This window comes from Microsporum canis, genomic scaffold, assembly GCF_000151145.1.
Source record: "Microsporum canis CBS 113480 supercont1.6 genomic scaffold, whole genome shotgun sequence".
Lineage (NCBI taxonomy): Eukaryota > Fungi > Ascomycota > Eurotiomycetes > Onygenales > Arthrodermataceae > Microsporum > Microsporum canis.
The window spans coordinates 700,714-723,316 of NW_003299164.1; the positions used below are offsets into that span (position 1 = coordinate 700,714).

Consider the following 22,603-nt stretch of genomic DNA (forward strand, 5'->3'; position numbering starts at 1 on the left):
AACGGTGCAAGTACTTTCGACGATATCCAGATATCGATGCATAACGATTTCCCTATCTTCTACCGGCATTACAAATTTTCATCATGTTCTGGAAATATGGCGGTTACGCGAATGTGTCACCCATCAACTCACTCCTTGATAAGCCCGACGTCAAGGTGGAGGACATTCTCGATGAGTCGGACCTAATGCAAGAGCTTAAGCAGCATAATACACGATTGATAGAGTATTTACGTGAGGACCATGTTTTGAGGAGGCTGTTCGATATCATCGTCTCTCCAAGTCTACTTAACGATGACGACCACAATGATTATGATAATAATGAGGATGGAAATGACGAGACGACTGAAGACAAGAAGGAGCCAGAATCTCCCGAAGCACCCGGTGAAGGCCAGATTCAGCTTTCGGAGTTCCCTAAGATATCGCCAAACACGAGTCGTGAGCCCAAAGACCTGGAAGAAGCCGAGAAAAATAGGTTGAAATACGCATACATCGCTTCGGAGATGCTATCATCACCTTCCTGGTCAGTCATCGAAGCCATGGTGGAAAATAAAGAGGCCCTACGAAGCTTTTGGCAATATATGTTCAGAAAGGGAGACTTGGACTCTGTGCAAACCAGCTACTTTGTGAAAGTCAATGAAGTCCTATTGGACCAGAAAACGGATGCCATGCTTTCTTTCATAATGGGCATAGACAACATCATCCCGATGTTACTGCAGCATGTCGACAACCCGTTGGTTATGGACCTCGTCTTGAAGATAATTACTCTGGACAAAATGGATGGACAGAATGTAACAGAGGTAAGCTCTCATCCATTATCCTACCTATATTTCCCACCCTTTTTCGATTCTAATATGAGACATAGTGGCTCCAAACCCAGAACCTTATCCCCACGTTCTTGTCGTACATCTCAAATGAACATCCACCAGCTACTCAGACTGCTGCAGGTGATTTGCTGAAAGCTATTGTGACCATTTCTGCCAATGCCGCGCAGAATGAGCAGCCGTGCATTGGACCTAATAGCTTAACTCGACAACTGGTATCAGAACCATGCATAAAGACATTAATATCTGCCATGGTTCAAGGCGGTAATCCTCTTACAGTTGGAGTCGGCATCATCATCGATATCATCCGGAAAAACAACCCCGATTATGACCCAGAGATGGCGGAAAACCGCAATGCTACCCCAACCACTCATGACCCCATATACCTAGGTACCATGTTGAAGGAGTTTGCAAGCCACGTTCCCGAATTCATGGAATTAATGAATAAGAAAAGCAGATCAGAGGATTCTAAGCTTGATACTGCCTGGGGAGAATCTATTGAGTCACTTGGCTTTGATAGGTTCAAAACATGCGAACTTATGGCCGAATTACTGCATTGTAGCAACATGTGCCTGCATAATGAACCTGGTAGTCACGGAGATATGCTGGCACGAGACTTGGAGAGGGAGCATCTACGAGCATCCGGATTCTACCGAAATCAAGAAGATGAGTCGGGTTTTGTATACACAGAGAGCACGAATGGTATCCAAAGCTCTGCAATGGACACATCATCTCCAGAGCAATCAAGAAAGGGAGAGCCATCTAATGCTAATGAAGATGAAGCATTTGAAGAGATTACTTCTTCCGGTGTGCTCGTTGATCGAGTCAAGGACTCCGAGAGCTTGGCCCAAGCTGATGCCAAACCTACAGCGGATACATCTGCGAATGCTACAAAATTAGGATTTGGAGATGACTTTGTCGACGAACCATTAACCCCTCCAAAGTTAAACATCAAATCTGATGATGAATCTGCCGTTCAAGAGGCTGTCGCCTCTCCCATGACACCCAAGCTAACGGAAAAGGTAGAAGATATTCATATCAGCAAAGAGGAGGAAGTGGAAGAGCCAGAATCCGTCTCCAAACCATCGGACTCTACCGTAACTGCACCTGCTGCTGGGCAGTCGGACTCTACGGATAAGATAGATACCTCGTCCACGCTACCAACTCCGGAGACCACCCCAACGCTATCGGATGAAGAAAACACCCAGTCACTCCCAAAAATTGAGCCCTCGTTCAAAGAATCCAAGTATGAGTCCGATCCTTATATCCAAAGGGAGTCTGACGGTAAGCCAGTTGTTGGAGATTATATGAAGATTATGTTCTACGAGCACAAAGTTGTGCCAACGGTATTGGTAAGTTATTTAAATTAACATGAAAAATCCTTCTTAGATTTGGTGAATATGGCCCGTTTCCTTTCAGCTAATGGTAATGGTTATAGTCTTATTTCTTCCGCTTCCCTTGGAACAACTTCCTTCATAATGTGGTCTATGACATTGTGCAGCAGCTACTCAATGGCTCGATGGAGCAAGGATTCAACAGAGCTCTAGTTATCGATTTGTTCGAGTCCGCGCAAATAACCACGCAAATCATCGAGGCTCAACGACGTAGTGAAGAATCCGAAGCTAAGCATAAGATGCGCCTTGGTAACATGGGCCATCTTACTCTTATTGCCGAAGAAGTAGTGAAGTTTAGTGAACGCCACCCACGTGAAGTGCTATCACCGCAGGTTATGGAGAAACTAACCCACCCCGACTGGATTGATTATGTTGAACATGCCCTCTCAGATACCAGAGAACGCGAGAACGCTATCCTCGGAGGCGTGAAGCCCGACATCACCATGAGCCACCGTCAAGCGGTTCTAAACGCTATCAGCGCCCCAACATCCGTTCAAGGAACTTCTTCTGCCTTAGCTGATGCCGGTCTCAACGGAGGTTTCTCTACTGGCTTTTCCTTGAACAGTCTCAGTTTCGACAATCAATCCTCAGCTTCCGGCGGTGCGTTCGGCTTCAATAGCAACCTCGGCGGAACTGGACTCGGAACCGGAGTATCGCTATTCAGCGGCTTTGGAAGCTCGAGTGATGACGAGGACGAGGACATGGAAGATCGACAGGATAATCATGAATCCCAGTCAATTGGGGCAGGTCTTGTAAGTCCAAAATTTAGTGACGATGGTTGGTTCGAAGATATTGATATAAGTGATGAATAGTAGAGGCCTCGCTTCTTGCGCAGTCTCCTCTATATACATGACACCTTCCTCAAAATCATTAACTTTCCTTTCTTGATATATATCTATTTATATATCACGAGGCTATTTAGAGATATTATGTTTTGTCTTATGGGGTTGTCTATGGCTTAGGGATTCAGTTTCCTACCACTTTTTTTTCCTGTTGATATCATTTTGTACCTCTCATCTCTATGGCGTTGGTTTCATTTGAGATAGTTTCTCTCTACTTGTTCCACCTACTCTTCTCGTTGACGCGACTATGAGACTTTTTTTACATTTCTTTTTGGCATATATCTTCACTTACTCTCAATGCTGCGAACTGACAGTGATTCATTGAAAAACAGGCAAGCATATTTGACAATTCAGAAACCCAGCCTATTCCAATTCTTCCACCTCCTCCCGCTCCACTGAGCACTGGGCCATCGCGTGCACGACGCCAGCTTGCAGCACGACTCGCTCTTCAAAAACAACAAGCTCTTGATGCGACTTCTGGCTCTGCCGCCAACGAAATTTCAGAGCAGGATGGTGAGAGATTCTATGTAGATACCGATAACCGAAGTTCTGTCACCACTAACGAACCTTTGAAAACAACAGGGGAAAACAGTTCGCAGAACTATAGCTCTATTAATACGCTTCATGATTCATCAGGGAATCCCGGAAACTCTGATCCGCAATCTTCATTTTCTGGCTTTCAGAATGTAAGTGGGTATTCGGACAGCTCCTCTGACGAAGAGGGTAGTCTTCCCATGGAAAGTGTAGAAAGGAAATTCCGCCTACCTGTGGATGCATTTGATGACGATGACGAAATGGGTGATATGGTTGGGCCTTCGACCTCTTATTCTGATGAAGACGACGAGACTATAATACAGGAAGCGCTAGGTTATTCAACTTTCTTGGGTTCCGATCACCATACTCTAGGGGGTTCAGGATACCCAGAGGATAGGGAACTCACCCCAGATTCCGCGAGAGGGCAAGACAATAGCGATGGGGAGGACGATGGTCTCGTGGAGATATTGGTACCTGGGAGGAAATCGGTGACGAAATAAGTTTCAGCCTGATATCCGTCCTTATCTTCATTTGAACGCTTTAGCGAAACTCCATTTGCAAGGCGTCGTGTATCTGAACCTTTATATGGATTTCCACAGTCATATGCCCAATCTTTATTCGGGCATATTCTTCAAATATCTGTGTCTATTCACCCTTCTCTGTACAATACTTATACCCACCTTCGATGCTCTTTTTGAGTACCTTTTTCTATATTACTACTGTGCATACGGACTGCATCGTCTTTACTTTTGTCTTTCAATGCTTTGCTAGCTTTCCATTTTGCGCAATTAGCCGCAAGGTAGTGGTGAATATACGGGGCATATTCATGCATCAAATTACTTGGGTATGAGTGAGGTACTGGTTATTTCAGCAGAAATCGTTCCTCCTTTGAATAATGTTAGAAGGTATCCTTATTTTTTAGCTTCAGCACATGAATAATAGCATCAAGGTCCTAAGTCAAAGGTACAAGACGTGACTAGTTACTGATAGGGAGCTGAGGCACGTAAAAATAGCTATCAGTAACTATCCGAACAGGCTCATTGGCAGGCTCCCTGGAAACCATCTCTAGCGGGTCTCTTAAGACGGTAACCTCCTCCTCTTGGACCACGTAAACCGCCCATCTCAGCATGTCTTCAGATAGCCACCCATCAGAACGTCCCACGACCCCTTCTACTGGTGTGAAAATATGAGGACTTTTCAATCTCGCCTCCTTTATTGCCAAGTATATCGAACTTATCTCGCCTTCCACGTCTTCCTCCAGGTTGTCTAAGATAGCCTGTGAATCAACCACCGGATACCAGTCAATTAACTGGTTAAGGTATTCCTCAACACGCTTAGGGAAAATATCCTCGGATGCGTGTCTCGATGAACCATTCTTCATTTTATTTGCCCCAAAACAGATAAGCAGGAATATGCTGTAGACCACCGTATTCGACCCCAGGTTTCGAGTGGAAGGGTCAATAGCTTCATTGACACAGTCGACCATTTGCTTGATGAAATTCCCAAACAGCACTTTCATATCTGTCGAGTCTAGCAGTTCCAATACATCGTTTGAATGAAATAGCTCACCAGGCCGCTCGACAGTTGATTCCAATTCTGTGATAACTTTTCCAAGATGCTCGCGTGCCACCAATGACGGAATATATGAGAGATGTTTCTGAAATAGTGTTTCCAATTCACGGGGATCCCATGTTCTCGCTCGGGTAATTGCCCATTCACATACTACTAGGCCGGTCATATAGAGAAGCCATTCACTTTCCCGGTATATCTGTGCAAGTTTCTGCTTGTCGTTCTGTGGCTGTCGTTCCAGGTATCCTCCACGTCTAATTTTGATAATCCGAAATGCAAGCTCAACAGAGCCTTGACATAATGCATTAAGGACGACACGAGATCCTGAATGGCGAAAGTTTGCATAGGTACGGCCCTCCGTTACTTCAATATTTAGGGACTCCCTGGTAGTTAATCGGGTCAAGGCAAGGGCGTCAAGCAAATCCTGCGAGAACACACGTTCTTCTACAGTACACACATTTCTAGACAAGGGATAGGATACGTTGAATAGGAAACATTTCTCTTCCAAAGGCTTTCCATGTGGCTCGTGAAATTCTTGGTATCGAAACTGGCGAGCGTTGGCCAGAGGTGTTCCTGGAGGAGCATTCACATTCAAATCTCTAAAGTCGCATGGATTATCAACAATGCAGAATCCATATGTTGCCATTACTACTGCATTTTAGCAAAAGTTCAGTTTTCTCTTGGAATATGGAAGGAAAAGGAGCCGTACATTGTTGGTTATTGAGTGGCCCATAGTTATTATGGATTTCTTCCTTGGCTGAAACGGGATCAATGACCTTCAACCCTATTCTAGTAGCCTCTGCTCGCCATTCGATTTTTGCCAATGGCCTGTGGTTGGAAGAATCGACGAGGGGAAGCATAATTTGAAATTCATCATCTTGCCTGAGCGCCGGGTTTTTGGAAATATAAGCCTCTAATACTCTTGATGTAAATGCACGAGAGGCGATGACTGTGTATGCCCAGCAGAAGATGTTCCTGTGAAGATCAGTTGGCAAACACCCGATCTCTTTAGGTATAATGAATCGGCAGTATGATCTCACCAACTATATGATTCCACTAGTGGACAGCCCTCCTTTCGTAGGATAGATATCGCAGCATCATATTCTGTTTTCACCGCGTCATGGTACATTTGCCGGGCATGATAAAAATTCGTATCTTGCAGCCATTCGAGATCCTCGCCTTGATAGAAGAGAGCCGATGTCAGCTCACCTGCTCTGGGGAGGGTAGCTAGATATGGCCACCAGTGCGAGTCTTTTGCTTTCAGCTGTTGATGTGCTACAAAAAACGCTAGAATAACGGCCTTCCTCACGCTCTGAGACAATCTCTCTGAGCAACGAAAGTCATGAGGCGGTAGTTCGGGGTCCAAGTTCTTCACGTTGATGATAGACATAGTTGCAGAAATTGGGCAACTAGCCACAACAGTAGAAGCATCCAGTGTCTCGTTGTCCCGGACTCGTAGACATGCTCCTTTTTCAGCTTCTCTATAAATTTCAACGGAGGAATTTAACCCTCCACCGAGCTTGGTGATCCAGTTCACTAATTCTTCGTCTGCTTCCAGCTTTTGACGCGGTGAAGCCGGAGGGCTATCGAATTTAAACCTGGCCGGCAATCAGATACGCTTCGATCGAAAAGTCCGTTAAAAGGAACCAATATCATGAAAGGACGATACCTGCTGTCTACCATGTCATTTGCTTCGCCTAAAGACATCCTCAAAGTGGTGCCTGATGGTATCTTAAAGTCTGAAGATGGAGTTTTGTGATCACAGAGACAGACTCAGCTCAACTTTCTAACAGCAGCATCAGCTGTCAATTAATATGCGCATCGAGTATATCTATTCGTTATAGAGAAAGATGTATTGGCTCTCGTTTATATCTTGACATGAGAGTTTTCATAGGCAGTTACATACTCGATGTGGATATAACGCTTCCTCTCTGTTTCTTCATTTCCAGCAGATCCTTTACTACCTTACAACCATCCTATGCTAAAAGAATAAAATCCCCAATCATGCCATCCATTTATATCTTCCTGTCCTTCATCTTCTTCCGCTGCGTCTTCACTCGACGTTGATATCACGTGATGCTGGCCAATCAGACGCTGCGTAAAGGAGCGACTTTCTGACCAACTTCAACCTCACGAAGGCCGCAAAAAAGTCGACGTAGCGACAACCAGCTTCACTGCAACAACAACATCTACCATTGGGCTCAATTGGGGTCGAGCAACGAAGGGTGACCTGCCCATCATGATCTCCAGAGCTGCCGTGGCTCCGTCAGCCCACTCACTTCCCTACATCTCGTCTCGCGCCCTGTCCTCCGCTTCCGCCTCATCTCTATCTCGCTTGACATCTGCACAGCAGCCGGCCGCCAAACAGTCGCCGCAGCCCCAGCAGCAATCTCAGCAATTAACACAGCAGCAGACACAGACACAGCGACGAGGCTTTGCTACCGTCCAGGATGCCGCCACCGCGCACCCACCAAGAGTTTACGGCGGATTGAAAGACCAGGACAGGATATTTCAGAATTTGTATGGACGACATCCTCCGGACCTAAAACATGCGATGAAGAGCGGTGACTGGTACAAGACGAAGGAGATCATTCTCAAGGGCCACGACTGGGTGAGTTTATATCGTTTGGGAATTCGGTACCGGATCATTGATGTTGGATTGGACGACCCCGGGCTAATGTTTTATCTTGATAGATCATTTCTGAGGTCAAAACCTCTGGGCTTAGAGGCCGAGGTGGTGCTGGATTTCCCTCTGGATTAAAATGGGTACGTTTAACTTTCGATTTTGTGATTACCGGACATTCTGAGACATCCATGAAGTTATCTGAGAAATTACTTTGAGCAAGTCCCTGGGTTTCCGTTATCTAACAGTGCCACTTTTTATAGTCCTTTATGAACTTCAAGGATTGGGACAAGGACAACAAACCCAGATACCTCGTCGTGAACGCTGATGAAGGTGAACCTGGCACATGCAAAGACCGTGAAATTATGCGCAAGGACCCCCACAAACTTATCGAAGGTTGCCTTATTTCCGGGCGTGCGATGAACGCTACTGCAGCATATATCTACATCCGAGGTGAATTTTATGAAGAAGCCACAGTTCTACAACAGGCCATCAACGAAGCCTACGCAGCTGGTCTGATCGGTAAGAATGCTTGTGGGTCCGGCTATGACTTCGACGTCTACATTCACCGTGGAATGGGCGCATATATCTGCGGCGAAGAGACTGCTTTGATCGAGTCAATTGAAGGCAAGGCAGGAAAGCCCCGTCTAAAGCCCCCATTCCCCGCTGCCGTCGGTCTTTTCGGCTGCCCTAGCACTGTCACCAATGTCGAAACCGTCGCTGTCGCCCCAACCATTTGCCGTCGTGGTGGTAAATGGTTTGCCGGCTTCGGTCGTGAAAGAAACCAGGGAACAAAACTGTTCTGTATCTCCGGCCATGTCAACAACCCCTGTACCGTTGAGGAAGAAATGTCTATCCCCCTCCGTGAACTGATTGACCGTCACTGTGGTGGTGTACGAGGTGGATGGGATAACCTCCTCGCCGTAATTCCTGGTGGTTCTTCCACCCCTGTCCTCCCAAAACACATCTGTGACGACCAGATGATGGACTTTGACGCCCTCAAAGACTCGCAATCTGGTCTCGGTACCGCCGCCGTCATCGTCATGGACAAGTCCACCGATATTGTCCGTGCAATTTCCCGCCTATCCGCTTTCTACCGCCACGAAAGTTGCGGCCAGTGTACTCCTTGCCGTGAAGGAAGCAAATGGACCCTACAAATGATGGAGCGATTCGAACGTGGCCAGGCTCGTGAGCGCGAAATTGACATGCTCCAGGAACTAACCAAGCAGGTCGAGGGCCACACCATCTGCGCCTTGGGTGAGGCTTTCGCCTGGCCTATCCAGGGATTGATTCGCCACTTCAGACCAGAGCTCGAGGCAAGAATACGCCAGAATACACAAGCACACGGAGGCAAGGAGTTCTTTGCCGGTGGCTGGAACCCAAACACCCGTTTGGACGGTAAACTGATTGCTCCCGGACAATAGACGAAGGACAATATCGGCTCGAAATGGTTTGGGGGAAAGGGTAAACGTGTCTTTTTAGCAAATGTATTAATCATTCCAAGAAGACCACTCATTGTCAGTTTTGCTCTCATGGAGCTCTGTATATTGATTGCGGATAATGGCAACACTTGATTACCCTCGTGTCATCTCTTTTTGTCATCCGTCTGATTCGCATTTGTTCAAAATATTTGTGGTTTGCTCTCTCTTTTTTCATTTTATATGTTTTTGTATGGACTTTAAAGGCACTATTGATACTCTAGAAATTTACTGTTGTCTACGTTAATTTACTCGAAACGAAGAGAGGAAATGTCTGTTTTGGGGGTTCATTCTTCGATTCGGACTACTGACTAGCTAATCTATCTAAAAAATTCGTCGGTTATTGTGTGAAGGGTTGGGGGAGGGGAGGGGGCATATAAGGGACATGTAATAGGACATATTGTAAGGGGGAATAATGTAAAGGGACATAGTGAAATAGTGATTGGGGATAGTAAAACAGGAAGTGGAAGAGTTAACAAAAATTAAGTAGCTTAGAAGCGCCCACATAAGTACTTAAAAACAAGAACAAACGTGATGCTGAAATATTCATGATGCTATAAAACTGTTCAGGTGTTGAAATCAATGGGTATTTGACTGTTCAGCTGCTTCCGCCGGCCATGATAGCATTGTAGTAACGTCTGCTAACTTCTGCGCTGTGAGTGAGCCGAGCATCCCGAGTCAATGGGAGATTAAGAATGGTAGACGACTCGATATTCTGATTGACAAAATGTTAGCTTCACTTTCTCAGTAAGGTATCTCAGACAGAATCTAAACTTACGTTTCCTACATCTCTGGTAGCCCACCCGGCGACCATACGGCTCATTTCTCTGAACGCAATTCGCTCATGCAAACTCGAAGAAGCTGATTTTTCGACTTTCCCGCCAAGGCTCGCAAGCGCCTTTAGCAGTCTCTTCAGCGGTGCTGGGTCTCTCCACCCTCCCTTCGCATTCACCAACTGCAGGAAATCCTGGTAGACCGCACCGCCATCCGCCCAGTCCCTAACCCTTCTCTCGGGACTTTCACCAAATCCATTAAGCAGAGAAGCAAGTGTATCATAATCTCTTTCAATGACCGCCTTAGGAGCAACGACACGATAAAAGGTTCCATGGGCCTCGTTCCAGTGTTTGGCATGAATGAGACAATCCACCTCGCTAGCAATATCACCAACAGCCCGAGCATGCAAAGCCTTGGAAATCCAAAGCCAAGCGGGTGGTATCTGGAGCTCCACAGTGAGATATGTCCATAAGGCGTTTGGAGTCCCATTGTCTGTAGTTGGAGAAGGGATCAAAGCAGCAAACCGGCTCAAAATTTCTTTAACACCCCGCTCACGATCTGCTGGGCGAGAAAGGTGTAATAAGACAAATAAAGCTGGCGCATATTGCTCTGCTGTGGTGAGTTCCCAAGCGAAGTCCCAAGCAAGCTGGTCGGCTCTAGCTTGATCAACTGCAAGTGCATCATAATGCCCAACAACCTTTGATAGCTGGTGGAATAATTGGAACGATAGGCGGTTGTATAACATATGACCAGAAACTGCAGAGGGTGTGATGGCTGCTGGAACTTGAATTGGTGCAATCTCCGGATGAGTTCCATTGTTCACCGCAAGGGTGTAAGTCTTCAATAAAACCCAGAGGGAAGACTCGTGACCAGTCGTCTGGCCATCAGAGGCTTTGGTATTCGCTGTGAGCGGGCGTTGAGGTTCACCTTCGTGATATACATCATGATGGAATAGAGTCACGGCATCCTCTAGTGGGTCATCGTCTGAGATACCATACCATAATCGAAGACCAAATGCCTGGAACCAATCAAGGTCAAAGCGATCTGAAATGTTGAAGGTTGAGATTCGCTCTTCTGGAGGTCCGCTCGGCTTTCCTTCACTGCGAAGGCAGTTTCCAGCGAGAAGTTCATACATTGCTCGGATCGGTTCACTTATCTCACAAGAAATACCACCCTTGCGCCATGACTCAATTTGATCCTGCATGGCATTCCTAGTACCTTCATCACGACCTATCTGAGAAATGAGAGAGGCCAGGTGCGGGTTTCCGGAGTCAATGAGTATCTTGCAAGCTTCCTCGACGCGGTGGCTGCACAGGTAGACAACAGCGCGTTCTTCGGATGTTTTGAGATCTCCAGCTCCGCTGGGATGATGCGTTCGGATTATTGTCTCCCACAATCGGCTAAGACGATCTTTTTTGATTCGATGTTGGTACTTATCACGAAGCCCAACCGGAACGCCATCAGAAATATCGTCTTCTAAATCGTCATTGAACAAGATATTGGCCAATTGCCACAGCCACCTTTCACTATCAGCTTCCTTGGTAGTATCAGTAACAGCCTGGGCCAAGTCTCCAAAATTAGGGAGAGCTAAGCTTGCGAAGGGTACGTTGTCAATTAAGCGAACGACTGATTGCGTTTTTTGCACCTGCAAAGGGTTCTGGGCCTTTATCGCATTAAAAGTCAGTAAAATGGAGTGGCATTTAGTATCATAGAAACATACCTCGGCAGTTTCATGTTCAAATTTACTGACGGCTACCAGCTTTCTCTCCCCATAAGAAGGCGCCTCAGGTCTATTGTTTGGGAGCATAACTTCATCCAGTGCGCCCCATCTTGCCTTTGTCGATTTATGAAATATAACCTCAATTTCTGACATTTCACCCGGCTTGCCTGCAAAGGTCTTGGGTTTCTTGGGATAGGGCCACTATAATATAAAGCTTAGTAAACATCCATCTTCATTCAGGCTAAGTACATATCAAATTATGTAAAATATGATTAAAAAATACAATTTGGGCTCGTATGAAATGAAAAACAATTGGGAATTGAGTACGGAGGGTGAACTGGAAGGAAGTCAAACCTCTAATCCGCTTTTTGCTTTCAATGATTGAGAGGGTGCAGGAGAAGCACCTTGCCGTTGAGGTTGTCGGAATAATGAATTCATGAGATCGATACTAGTAGTAAATTGCGCCGGGCGCTCTTTTGCTCGTTTTGAGCCTGCGGTTGGGCTATCATCCTCGTCCCTATCCATGAAAGCTCTATCTTGGGCTTCTCTCAATGCTTGTCTGTCTTGCTTCCGTGGACTGATAGTTCGTTGAAGTTGTTCAGCCCAGTTACCCTTAAGGTTGAGGTCTGCTGCCTTGGTTGGAGTGCCAAATCGAGGCATGGATTGGAACAAGTTATTTTTCTTCAAGGGGCTAGTCATAGTAAGCTCCACGGTTTGGTCAGGGATTGGGAAAGAACCAGCCATTTCCATATCCTCATCCCTGTCCGATTCAAGTTCTGATGCTGAGGCTGACATGCTTTCCAGCTGTCCTTCACTCTCATTAGTAACTGAACCCGCGGAGCCGTCCTCTAAAAAAGAATCCTGGTTGTCTGCATCTTCGGACTCCATATCTTCTTCCACTACCTGCATTCCATTTGCCGCCCGACGGGTGAAAGCCCCAGTGACAGGCTTTTTCCTCTTGAATTCAAAAGTATCATCCTCCACTCCGCTCACCGAATCACCAAATAGCGAGCCCTCAATACTCATTGAGGCGTCAAAATTGCGCATGCTCGACGACTGCGTTGGGGTCTGATCATTTGAAGCGATAGAGTCAGGAGCAGCGCTTGAAGTGCTTTGATCAAAACTCTCACCTTCATCCTCATCATCATAATCAAGTCCATATGTCGTAAAATGAGGAACCGTGAAAACCCAGGTGCCAGTCTCTTTCTCGTAATCAATAAATTCAGTGTTCGTAACCTCCTTCAGACGTTTGATATGCTTTTCGAAGGTTGGGCCTGATGTGAATGGTGATGGACTTCTCTTATCTCTTCCACGTGGCCAGGAGTTCTCAATGCGGAGAGTAGAGGGCATATTCAAACCCTTACCGCGAGCAGGCTTAGTGGCCTCGTCAGGATAAACGGTGATGGATCGGATTGAGATTTTGGCAATTTTATCAAAGATATCGTCGAGATTGACAGTGGTGAGGTCAACAGGCCGGTCAAAAGTAACGGATCCACAGCGAACACGACCAACTGTAAAATTTGGAACTTGCTTTAGCTGCTCGCGGGTCATCTTGCTGAGTTCTGCACGAGATGGTTTCATCCAGTATTCACCAGGTTTGGGGTCCACATTAGGAACAGCAATGAGGGCCTTGTTGGTTGGAGTGGCGACGGTAGCTTGCTCGCCGCTCTCTGGAACAGAAGCTAGTTCATTGCCACGTACTTGTTCCATTGGCGGGCTACCAGAAGGGGTGGAAGATCCGCTTGAAACACCATTAGTGGCTTCTGGGCTCTTGGTTGCTCCTGTTGGCGTAGCAGAAGGTTGCTTACGAGCAGACCTTAAGAATCCGAGTTCTTCGGGGGTCGGCTCGGAAGTATCAGAGTCAACATGAACAATGGCGCCGTTGGTCTTGTCAAGAGAGTCACCTGGGGAAATAGCGTCATCAAAGCTGACTTTTTTCTTGAGTTTGCTAGACGACGGCGGTGCACTCTCCTCGCCATTAGTCAACGCGGAGCGGGAGAATAGATCAGTACGGAGATTGCGATCTATCGTCAGACGTTTAAGACTACCACTTGAGTGTCGAGAATTTCCAGCTGAGAATGCTCCTGGTGAAAGGATGCTATCAGTCTCAGGGTCCCAAGTCTTTCGAAGGCTGCTGCTGGTCAAGCTCTTGCCAAAGTTACGGCCAAGGCTGCCCCCGTTTCTCAAGCTTCCTCCAAAAAGGCTGCTGCTTCCAGAAGTGCTTGCGGAGCTGGAAGGTGTTCCATAGCTGGAATAGCTAAACCCGTAACCTTGACGGGTGGGAGGAGTGACTAGACGGTTCGCTGCGATTGGTGAAATTTTATACATGGGCAATGGTGTGCGTTGTTTCTGCTTAAGGCTGGCAGAGAGGGGGGTTGCTAAGGGACCTGGAGAGGGTGTATTGGGCGCCGGAAGACCAGAGAAGATAGATTGGCTGCCATACGGGTTGCCATCTAGAAGAGATGCCTGGAATCCAGAGGTAGATGATTGTTGTTGCTGTGGTTGCTGTTGAGATTGGCCGAACAGGCTACTTCCACCGGTTCCTAGTCCGCTAGTCTGCTGTTGCTGGGTACCTTGGGTGGCGTTCCCTAGGCCGAAGAGGCTTGAAGATGCTGGCGCTGAGTTGGTTTGCCCAAAAAGCCCAGTGCTCTGATTAGGGGTTGTGCCGAACAAACTACTAGACTTCTGTTGTGTATTTCCAAACAAGGAGTTACTTTGCTGCGCAGGCTGAGTAGCACCGAGCCCAAACCCGGAGGTTCCTGAAGTTGTGGTGCTATTACCAAGTCCACCAAACAGGCTTCCGGGCTTCTGCTGCTGATTTTGCTGCGTGTTTCCGAAAAGGCCACCACCAGTATTATTCTGGTTCTGCTGACCGAACAAAGACGTTCCTTGCTGTTGGGTATTATTTCCAAACAAAGAGTTAGATCCCGAAGCAGTGGTAGTATTCCCAAAGATCCCTCCACCAGATTGCTGCTGTTGCGGCTGCGTCTGACCAAAGCCTCCGAATGCCGGTTTGTTTTGATTCTGATTCTGACCAAAAGAACCAAATGTGTTGTTCCCTTGTCCAAAAGCGGACGTGGTTGCAGTATTTCCGAATGGTGAAGCGTTACTTGTGTTTGTCTGAGTACCAAATCCGGTTCCTAAGGTAGGAGTGGTGGTCGTGCCAAAGGCATTAGTTTTTTGCTGGGTATTCCCGAATAAACCACCTGTGGTATTGCCACCCCCGAAAGCATTGGTAGTTGAGCCGCCAAAACCCCCGGTAGTCCCAGAAGTTCCAAAGCCGGTAGAAGGAGTGGTAGTGGTTTGGCCAAACAGGCCAGTGCTTGGTTTTGTAGCCCCAAACAATGGGTTAGTCGAGGTATTTGTACCAAAACCAGTGTTCTGGGTCTGATTCTGCGTTCCAAACCCAGAGGTGGCTGTAGTTGGTGCGCCAAATGGAGATGAGCTAGCAGCTGTATTACCAAAGCCACTTGAGCCTTGTTGCCCAAATCCGGTGAAGGATCCAAAGGCTCCTGGCTGACCACTGGCATTACCATATCGTCTGCCCTGTTCGTAATCGGCAACTCGTAATTCCTATTTTATGTTAGTTCCCAGATTTCAAGTCAGAATACAGTTTTAGTAAAGAGATAACTTACTTCGAAAGAGTATTTTTGATATGGTGTCATGAAGCTTATACTTTGATAATTGCTAGTGTTTGAAGAACCGGGATCCTTTTCAGTGAAGGGACTGAACGTTGGGTTGGCAGTTCCTTGGGAGGGGGGAACTTCGCCAGCCAGGGCTGTACCGCTAGCACCAAACCCTGAACCGCTGCTAGCGGCTCCAAAGCCCGTTCCGGTGTTGGCAGCTGGGCTAGAAGTCGAAGCACCTCCAAATATACTGCCAGTCTGATTGCCAGTTGATCCAAAGCCACCAGACGGCTTGCTACCGAAAAGTCCACCACCCGTTCCAGTGCTAGATGCCGTGCCAAACCCACTGTTACCAGTTCCGAAGCCAGATGAACCGAATGCAGAGGTTTGGGTGTTCGAGCCAAATCCACCACCAGTAGTGGTATTAGTGGAGCCGAATGGTCGGTTCTGACCACCGAACAATGAGTTAGAGGTATTGGTATTCGAGCCAAAACCTAATGAAACCACGTATCATGTCAGCATTTCCCCAAATATCTAGATTGTTCAACATAAGTAGAAAAATTTAAAGCCACAGATCCGTCAACGTAACAGCCTCAAGTCTAATAAGGAGAAGTATCGTTAAGATGTCAGATGCGATAGTCATTCATCCAGCGCAATCAGCTAAAATTTTGAGCCTTCTTCACAGAGCGAAATCCAGAGAGTCGCGTGGCTGGAGTGCGTGTATGCAACCAGCAGGCTTGGGTCCGCGGAAAGGAAAAAAAAGCGGCATCAAAATATGCACCGGTAAGGAAATGCCGGTCCCAAGAAAAGAAACGTCGAGAGGGCCAAATTAAACCATTCCCTTCCCTTCGTTTAAAAAAAAGCGACAAGGATAAAACAAGGTCTGTTTTGACGTACCTCCTCCAGTTCCGAATCCACCGGAAGAGCTTCCGAATGCGTTACCTGTATTCGAAGTATTTCCAAAAAGAGGAGTCGATCCAAAGCCTAGATGTACCGAAGGAAAAGAGGGGAGGCAGAAGTTCTTGGTCAGAGGAGGGTTGTTCTCTTTCTTTTTATGTTCGCGTGGTGTCGATATTGTTCCCAGCAGAGTTTGTTCCAGAGCCGCAGAGTTTTCATCGTTTGCGCCTTTTTTTCATTCTTTTTTCTTTATTCTGGCGTGGCAGTTTTGTATATAGGATTTTCGTAGCCCGATGAAATGCATCTCCTGGTTTCAAGCTCATGGTGGAAACAACACGAACCATAAAAAACAATTAAAGTAAAGAAACAAGGGATGGGGGAAGGGGGGGAAGGGATCAAGCAAAGCATAGAAGGCCTACCAGTGTTTCCAGAAGTGTTGCCGAACCCAGTTGATCCGAAACCAGTGTTCTGCTGCTGATTGTTGTTGGAGCCAAAGCCCCCAAAGGAGGAGCCCGTTCCGAATCCTGACATCGCGTCCCGCGTTGTTATGACTGACAGTGAAAGGTAAAGTGGATTATCGAGCCATGAACGGGTATCTTTCAAAGATGCGAACGAAGCCGGAGAGGGCTAAGAGGTAAAAGAAACAGATAGTATCGTCGACTTGCTGCGAGGTTGGGCAGGCAGACGAGGTCGCGACGTGAAGAGGCTACAAAAGCTTTGCGAAATTAACAGAAAGTTCGATTAAACGGTTTTTTCAACAGGAACAAGCAAACTATATGCTCTCCTATGCTAAAGAAGAAGAGATAGTGAAAATAACAGGATGTTTAGACAGCTGTCGCTGAGGAAAACGCGGATGTTGCTTATAAAAAAAAAAAAGCTGAGGTTCGAAGAAGTCGAAGAAACCCAAAAGAGTGTTGGTCAGGTGACGTAGATTAGTCATGCTGTTGCCTAACAAAACTTTAATTTGGGGTCCGCGGAAGCAGTTTTTATTAGATGGCTGGACGGGGACTTGATATATATTACTTGGATAGGCCATTGACAAAGGATAATACGACTACTTGTATATATAGGCTATAAATATTCATCTACGCAAGAAAGACGATACCCACCGCAACCAAATCCCTTGATATACGGAGTTCTATGAGAAAGCTCCTGAGCTACTCAATTCTTCTTCGTAGCCTCATACATCTCGATGATTTTAGGCACCACAGTTGGGTCGGAGAGCTAAGAAAGTCAGTTGTTAGGAGGACAATGTATGACTCAACGAGAATTCACTTACCGTAGAGATATCGCCCAGACTGTCGGCCTCGCCGCTCAGGATCTTCCTGAGAATACGGCGCATGATCTTCCCACTGCGAGTCTTGGGTAGGTCTTCAACGACATAGACAGCCTTGGGAGCCGCAAATGGCCCAATAGACTTGCGGACCTGCAATACCAGCTCCTTGCGGATCTCTTCGCCAATTTCATTACCTGTCTTGAGGGCGACGAAGGCATTGACTGCCTGGCCGGTGAGCTCATCGGTCACTCCAACGACGGCAGCCTCGGCGACAGAATCTATAGTGTGTTAACTCTGGTGATACCATATAATGTTCTGGAAGCGCCGAACTTACGATGTTCGATAAGGGCAGCCTCTATTTCAGCGGTCGAGAGACGATGACCAGAGACGTTTACGACGTCGTCTACTCTGCCTCTGATCCAATAGTATCCATCGTGATCTCGGCCTGCGCCGTCTCCAGTGAACTATTTCCAGAATCAGTATTAAGAAAGCACAGCTTGGTCTTGTGTGTAGTTTTTACTCACATAGAATCCTGGATAGACGTTGAAGTAGGTATCCATATATCTCTTATGAGCACCCCATACTGTGCGCGCCATGCTTGGCCATGGCTGTTTGAACGCCAGCACGCCCTCCACATCGTTACCCGTCAGTTCCTTTCCTGAAACTGGGTCAACAATGGCAGGCTCAATGCCAAAGAATGGCAAGGATGCACTCCCTGGCTTGGTAGGGGTGATCCCACCCAGCGGGGTGATGACATGGGAGCCTGTCTCAGTTTGCCAGTAGGTCTATATTTGCTGCCGTTAGATAGCCGTTGCCGTCAAAAAGAAGCGTTGAATATACTTACGTCGACGACATGGGACCTTTCCTTTCCCACAGCTTCAAAGTACCACTTCCAAATCTCAGCTGCGATAGGCTCACCCACACTTCCCAACACTCGGAGGTCTTTCATCTCATGATGGATGTGTTCGTCACCAGCACGCTTCAAGAGGCGCAAGGCGGTAGGCGCAACATAGAACTGTGTGACTTTATTTTTCTCGATGACGTCCCAGTATCGCGAAAAGTTGGGGTAAGCAGGGGTACTTTCGAAGACAACAGTTGTAGCGCCGAGCAGCAGAGGAGCATAGACAACATAAGTATGTCCAGTAATCCAACCGACATCACCACCACAGAAGAAGCGATCGTCGTCATGGATATCAAAAACGTATTTACCAGTTGCAGCAGCGCCAACCAGGTAACCGGCAGTTGTATGCATCAACCCCTTTGGCTTTCCTGTCGAACCAGAAGTGTACAGCAGGAAAAGAGGGTCCTCTGAGTCCATGGGCTCAGGAGCGAGGTAGTTGGGGTATTTCTCGACTTCCTCGTGCCACCAGAGATCACGGCCTTCTGTCCATGGAACCTGCGCTCCCGTCCTCTTGAACACGATACAACTAGACACTCCTGGGCACTGTTTCAAGGCTTCGTCAACAATCTTCTTGGTTCCGATCACTTTTCCACCTCGCTTTCCCTCGTCCGCAGTAATGACAACCTTGGAGTTGGCATCATTGATACGGTCACGGAGTGAGTCTGACGAGAAGCCAGCAAATACAACTGAATGGACGGCGCCGATGCGAGAACAGGCCAGGAAAGCAACCACTGCCTCTGGAATCATGGGAAGATAGATAGCCACCGTATCACCCTTCTTCACTCCTCGCTGTCTCAGAGTCCATGCAAAGCTGGAGACCTGTCTTAGAAGCTCGCCATAGGTGATGCTGCGGCCCTCGCCGGGCTCATCAGCCTCATAGATGATGGCAACCTTGTCTGGATTCTTTAGCGCATGACGGTCGACGCAGTTGTAAGAAGCATTCAGCCTTCCACCGACAAACCAGGCATTGTCACCACCCTCGAACGAGCCAATATGCGTTGTGGTGAAGTCCTTCTCAAAGGTCAGAAGCTCTCGCGCCAGCCGTGCCCAGAAGGTATCCGAGCTAGAGATGGACTCTGCATAGAGAGTCTTGTATTCTTCAAAGTCCTTGAGGTGCGGCCTGGTCGAATGCTTGTGGTACTCCTCCGGGACATGGAAAGTATCAACCTGGTGGGCTTCCACAACCTATGCGCCTGGTTAAATACAGCCATCCCTTCTCCTGATGACGCAAAAAACAAAACATACCACCGGGGTTTTAGCAGTTTCAGTCTCTGCCATGTTGTTGAGCCTTCAGCGTCGACTTTGTATTTTGTTTCAGCCGCAGCTTGTATCCAGATCGCGGGGTAGCGGGGTCGATGTAACTATTCCAAGGAGCGTCCGGGGACGAACACAACGTCTGCCAGCGGTGCAGCAGGTAAAAGTAAGACGAACGAGAGAGAGAGACAGGGAAAGAGAGAGAGGTGGGAGATGGCTAATATAAGAAGAAGAGGGTTTCGGCGACAGGTTCTTCGACTCGGCTTCTGCAGCTGAGTTTATTTACATGCCCAAATCTCCATCTTAACCATCTCACTAAGTTAACTATATAGTTTTTTCGCCCAAAGATGTCGCCAACTGGTCACACAGCAGCGCCAGGATGCCTCTCGGCTAGGGATAAATGCAGTGTTCCTCTATCGTCCTGCGTCTCTGCATCAGTCTAACAGCACCCATCTCTTCAAGCCGGTATCTCAAAAACTGCTACTATAGGGGAGACTTAACTTCTGTTCAGCCGGGAGGAACACGCAAAACATAACTACAAACAGCATATCCCATAGTTTCTCTTAGAGTATGGAGGAGGACGACAGAGATAACGGAAACCCCGAGATCAGAAGACGAGCAGATACTGACTGCCTGGGCATCCGATGGGCCCAAAAGCCCCTGCTGCAGTGACACAAGCAAGCCACCAGAGGCCAGGTAGCAGCACGGCATGCAGCAGGGTTACATGCTTAATATCGATTTACGAAATTCGCTTCTCACCAGGGGTCTCATAAATGCGCGTCGAATCAATGATGAGGATGCTTGCTCGGCGAAAGCTAGATGGTGATATATGCTTCAGCGGGTTACGGAGACAATCCACCACCCGTTGCAGCACAGCCTACCATATATGATCAGCAAGATACATATATTTTTAAGGGCCTACATAGTAACTCCATATTCGGATATACTCCACTGACCTCCTTGTGCTCAGTGGGCTTTTCGCAGCTTGCTGAGTGGTTGGAGTTGGAATGCAGATATTATATTGATCCTGTCATATGGTGTGTCCGTTCTGGGCCAGTTCGACTTCCAATCCACAATGTGAGCGTTTGCATTGCAGACGGAAAGACAAACACTTACATCGAGATGAACGTTTGCGCAAGATGTACAACTACGGTATATCCATGGAACAAGTGAGAAATTATAATCCCATTTATCTAGAGTAGAAATAGCACATTCAAGCTTCCTTGGCAATAGTTTTGCCCGCTCAAGGCTACGTAGCTCAGGAATTTATACTTGGAGTCCAGCTAAAATATCATGAAGCATTGTCATCGTATATATCATAAAAGTAATCACAGGCTTTATCCCACGGCCGAACCATCTTTTAATCTTATTCTGTTTTAATCTTCCCCCAGTTATTCATCCACAAGGACCCTATCCCCAGCACAAATATCATTATTTTCCCATCCCGAATTACATCGGAGAGCACTCGTTTACCCGTCTTGAGCGCCCCGATAATACCGTTACCCGCTCCATTTCCTTCATTATTCATAAAAATCACCCGCGTGCCAGTAAGGAGGAGCTCACCCATAACCAAAATAAGGAACGGGTTCTGCGCAGTTGCCGGAGGTGGCAGTCGATCGCCTCCGCCATAAAGAGAAACGGTCGATTGCAGGAGCATCAAAAAATATAAACTGGTAGCTGTCGCAAATATGATGTGAATAGCCTTCCATATAGAATTGTTCCGTTGCGCAGACGGGGAGGCGGGCGCAGAGTTGGCTTGCAGGAAGAAGCTGGCCATGGAAGGAGGGACACCTAAAGCAGACGCAATGTCGTTGGGAGAGAGTTCTGGAGTATCACCTGCGGTGGTCGGAAAGGAGGGAGTCCCGCCTGGAGTAGTCATACCAGCCCCAGAAGGAGGCATACCAAGTAGACTGCTGAGTAGTTTGGTTGTGGGGTCCGTGTTATCTTGGGCGGAAGGAGGAGTTTGTTGGGAGCGAAGGAGGGCACGTATGTATTCTTCTTGCTCTTTTATAGACTGGGGAGAGCTCTCTCCCGCGTTCGAAGGCATCCCTACTCCCTGAGGAGGTCCTGGTGGTTGCTGTTGTCGTGGTGGTGATTGTGCCGGTGGTGATGAATATCGTGGAGGACTAGGAGTATTTCTAGCTGATGGAGAATCCTCGCGAACTGTGAAAGTGATGGTTAGCATGTTATAGAAAGATATAATAGCTAATCTCTTGCGAACTTGTCCTCAACATTAACATACATGACATGGAGCGGCCACTTAAACCCGTTATTTTGTCCAGTCGCGCAGTTCCTGTGGCCGCTATCTTTGCCGCTCGTTTCTCTCGCCGTAGGCGAGCAGCACGCTGGGTTTTTGTTTCTTCTATCTCGGCCATCGCGAGTCGTCTTCCCCGGTCTTTTTCACTGTTGATGTTCGATAATCCTTGACCAACAACATATGTTTGATCTACATTTTACTGTGAGTGACGTTAGGGCCAGATTATCATCACGTGACAAGTTTATATGTCGGGTCGGGTTAACTATAATCCCTATTTTTATATATGGTCCGAGCTTCATTATATATAATAGCGATGAACCGAAGATGGAAGAAGATGGAGTTTACCGTTCTTCGTGGTACTGATGAAGGAGATATTCGTTGGTCGCGGGGGTGTAACGATTTTACATGTGCGCCGCCACGCGTAACATAATCCTTAGCAATGTCGATCGATCTCACGAAAACCCTGGAAAGGGAGGGATTACTTCATAGTGCGTACAGACGTGAGAGGCCTTGCCAGGTTTCAAGTCCACATCTATTCTTTCATATGTATATGCCGCTTTGTTGGGCCCGCTAACTCTTATACCTACAGTCCTGGCCAATGCCAGCAACCAGCCGTTTGGCTGCATAGGCTTGCCAC

The 22,603-nt window shown here is 47.3% G+C and overlaps 6 protein-coding genes across 6 annotated transcripts; 2 read left to right on the forward strand and 4 right to left on the reverse strand.

The window, feature by feature from the left end:
* Positions 1–83: 83 nt before the first annotated feature.
* MCYG_06397 (SIT4-Associating protein ser/thr phosphatase) lies at positions 84–4,091 on the forward strand (the record flags this gene model as incomplete). The annotated part of the gene is made up of 6 exons (XM_002844387.1): positions 84–797; positions 863–2,173; positions 2,260–2,992; positions 3,186–3,241; positions 3,390–3,570; positions 3,640–4,091. 6 exons carry the CDS (start codon positions 84–86, stop codon positions 4,089–4,091), a joined length of 3,447 nt encoding a protein of 1,148 aa, XP_002844433.1.
* Positions 4,092–4,567: 476 nt separating this feature from the next.
* On the reverse strand, positions 4,568–6,867 carry MCYG_06398 (conserved hypothetical protein; the record flags this gene model as incomplete). Its single annotated transcript, XM_002844388.1, has 5 exons — positions 4,568–5,584; positions 5,618–5,808; positions 5,870–6,135; positions 6,201–6,743; positions 6,830–6,867. The coding sequence occupies 5 exons, from the start codon at positions 6,865–6,867 to the stop codon at positions 4,568–4,570; spliced, it is 2,055 nt and encodes a 684-aa protein (XP_002844434.1).
* Positions 6,868–7,354: 487 nt separating this feature from the next.
* MCYG_06399 (NADH-ubiquinone oxidoreductase 51 kDa subunit) lies at positions 7,355–9,207 on the forward strand (the record flags this gene model as incomplete). Its single annotated transcript, XM_002844389.1, has 3 exons — positions 7,355–7,771; positions 7,855–7,926; positions 8,047–9,207. The coding sequence occupies 3 exons, from the start codon at positions 7,400–7,402 to the stop codon at positions 9,205–9,207; spliced, it is 1,605 nt and encodes a 534-aa protein (XP_002844435.1).
* A 652-nt stretch (positions 9,208–9,859) lies between these two features.
* Positions 9,860–16,809, reverse strand: MCYG_06400 (nucleoporin nup189; the record flags this gene model as incomplete). Its single annotated transcript, XM_002844390.1, has 7 exons — positions 9,860–9,976; positions 10,040–11,698; positions 11,756–11,956; positions 12,110–15,328; positions 15,391–15,875; positions 16,279–16,323; positions 16,698–16,809. 7 exons carry the CDS (start codon positions 16,807–16,809, stop codon positions 9,860–9,862), a joined length of 5,838 nt encoding a protein of 1,945 aa, XP_002844436.1.
* Positions 16,810–17,439: 630 nt separating this feature from the next.
* Positions 17,440–19,733, reverse strand: MCYG_06401 (acetate--CoA ligase; the record flags this gene model as incomplete). The annotated part of the gene is made up of 6 exons (XM_002844391.1): positions 17,440–17,502; positions 17,558–17,832; positions 17,889–18,018; positions 18,079–18,339; positions 18,399–19,640; positions 19,701–19,733. 6 exons carry the CDS (start codon positions 19,731–19,733, stop codon positions 17,440–17,442), a joined length of 2,004 nt encoding a protein of 667 aa, XP_002844437.1.
* A 1,342-nt stretch (positions 19,734–21,075) lies between these two features.
* MCYG_06402 (conserved hypothetical protein) lies at positions 21,076–22,084 on the reverse strand (the record flags this gene model as incomplete). Its single annotated transcript, XM_002844392.1, has 2 exons — positions 21,076–21,872; positions 21,952–22,084. 2 exons carry the CDS (start codon positions 22,082–22,084, stop codon positions 21,076–21,078), a joined length of 930 nt encoding a protein of 309 aa, XP_002844438.1.
* Between the last annotated feature and the right edge of the window lie 519 nt (positions 22,085–22,603).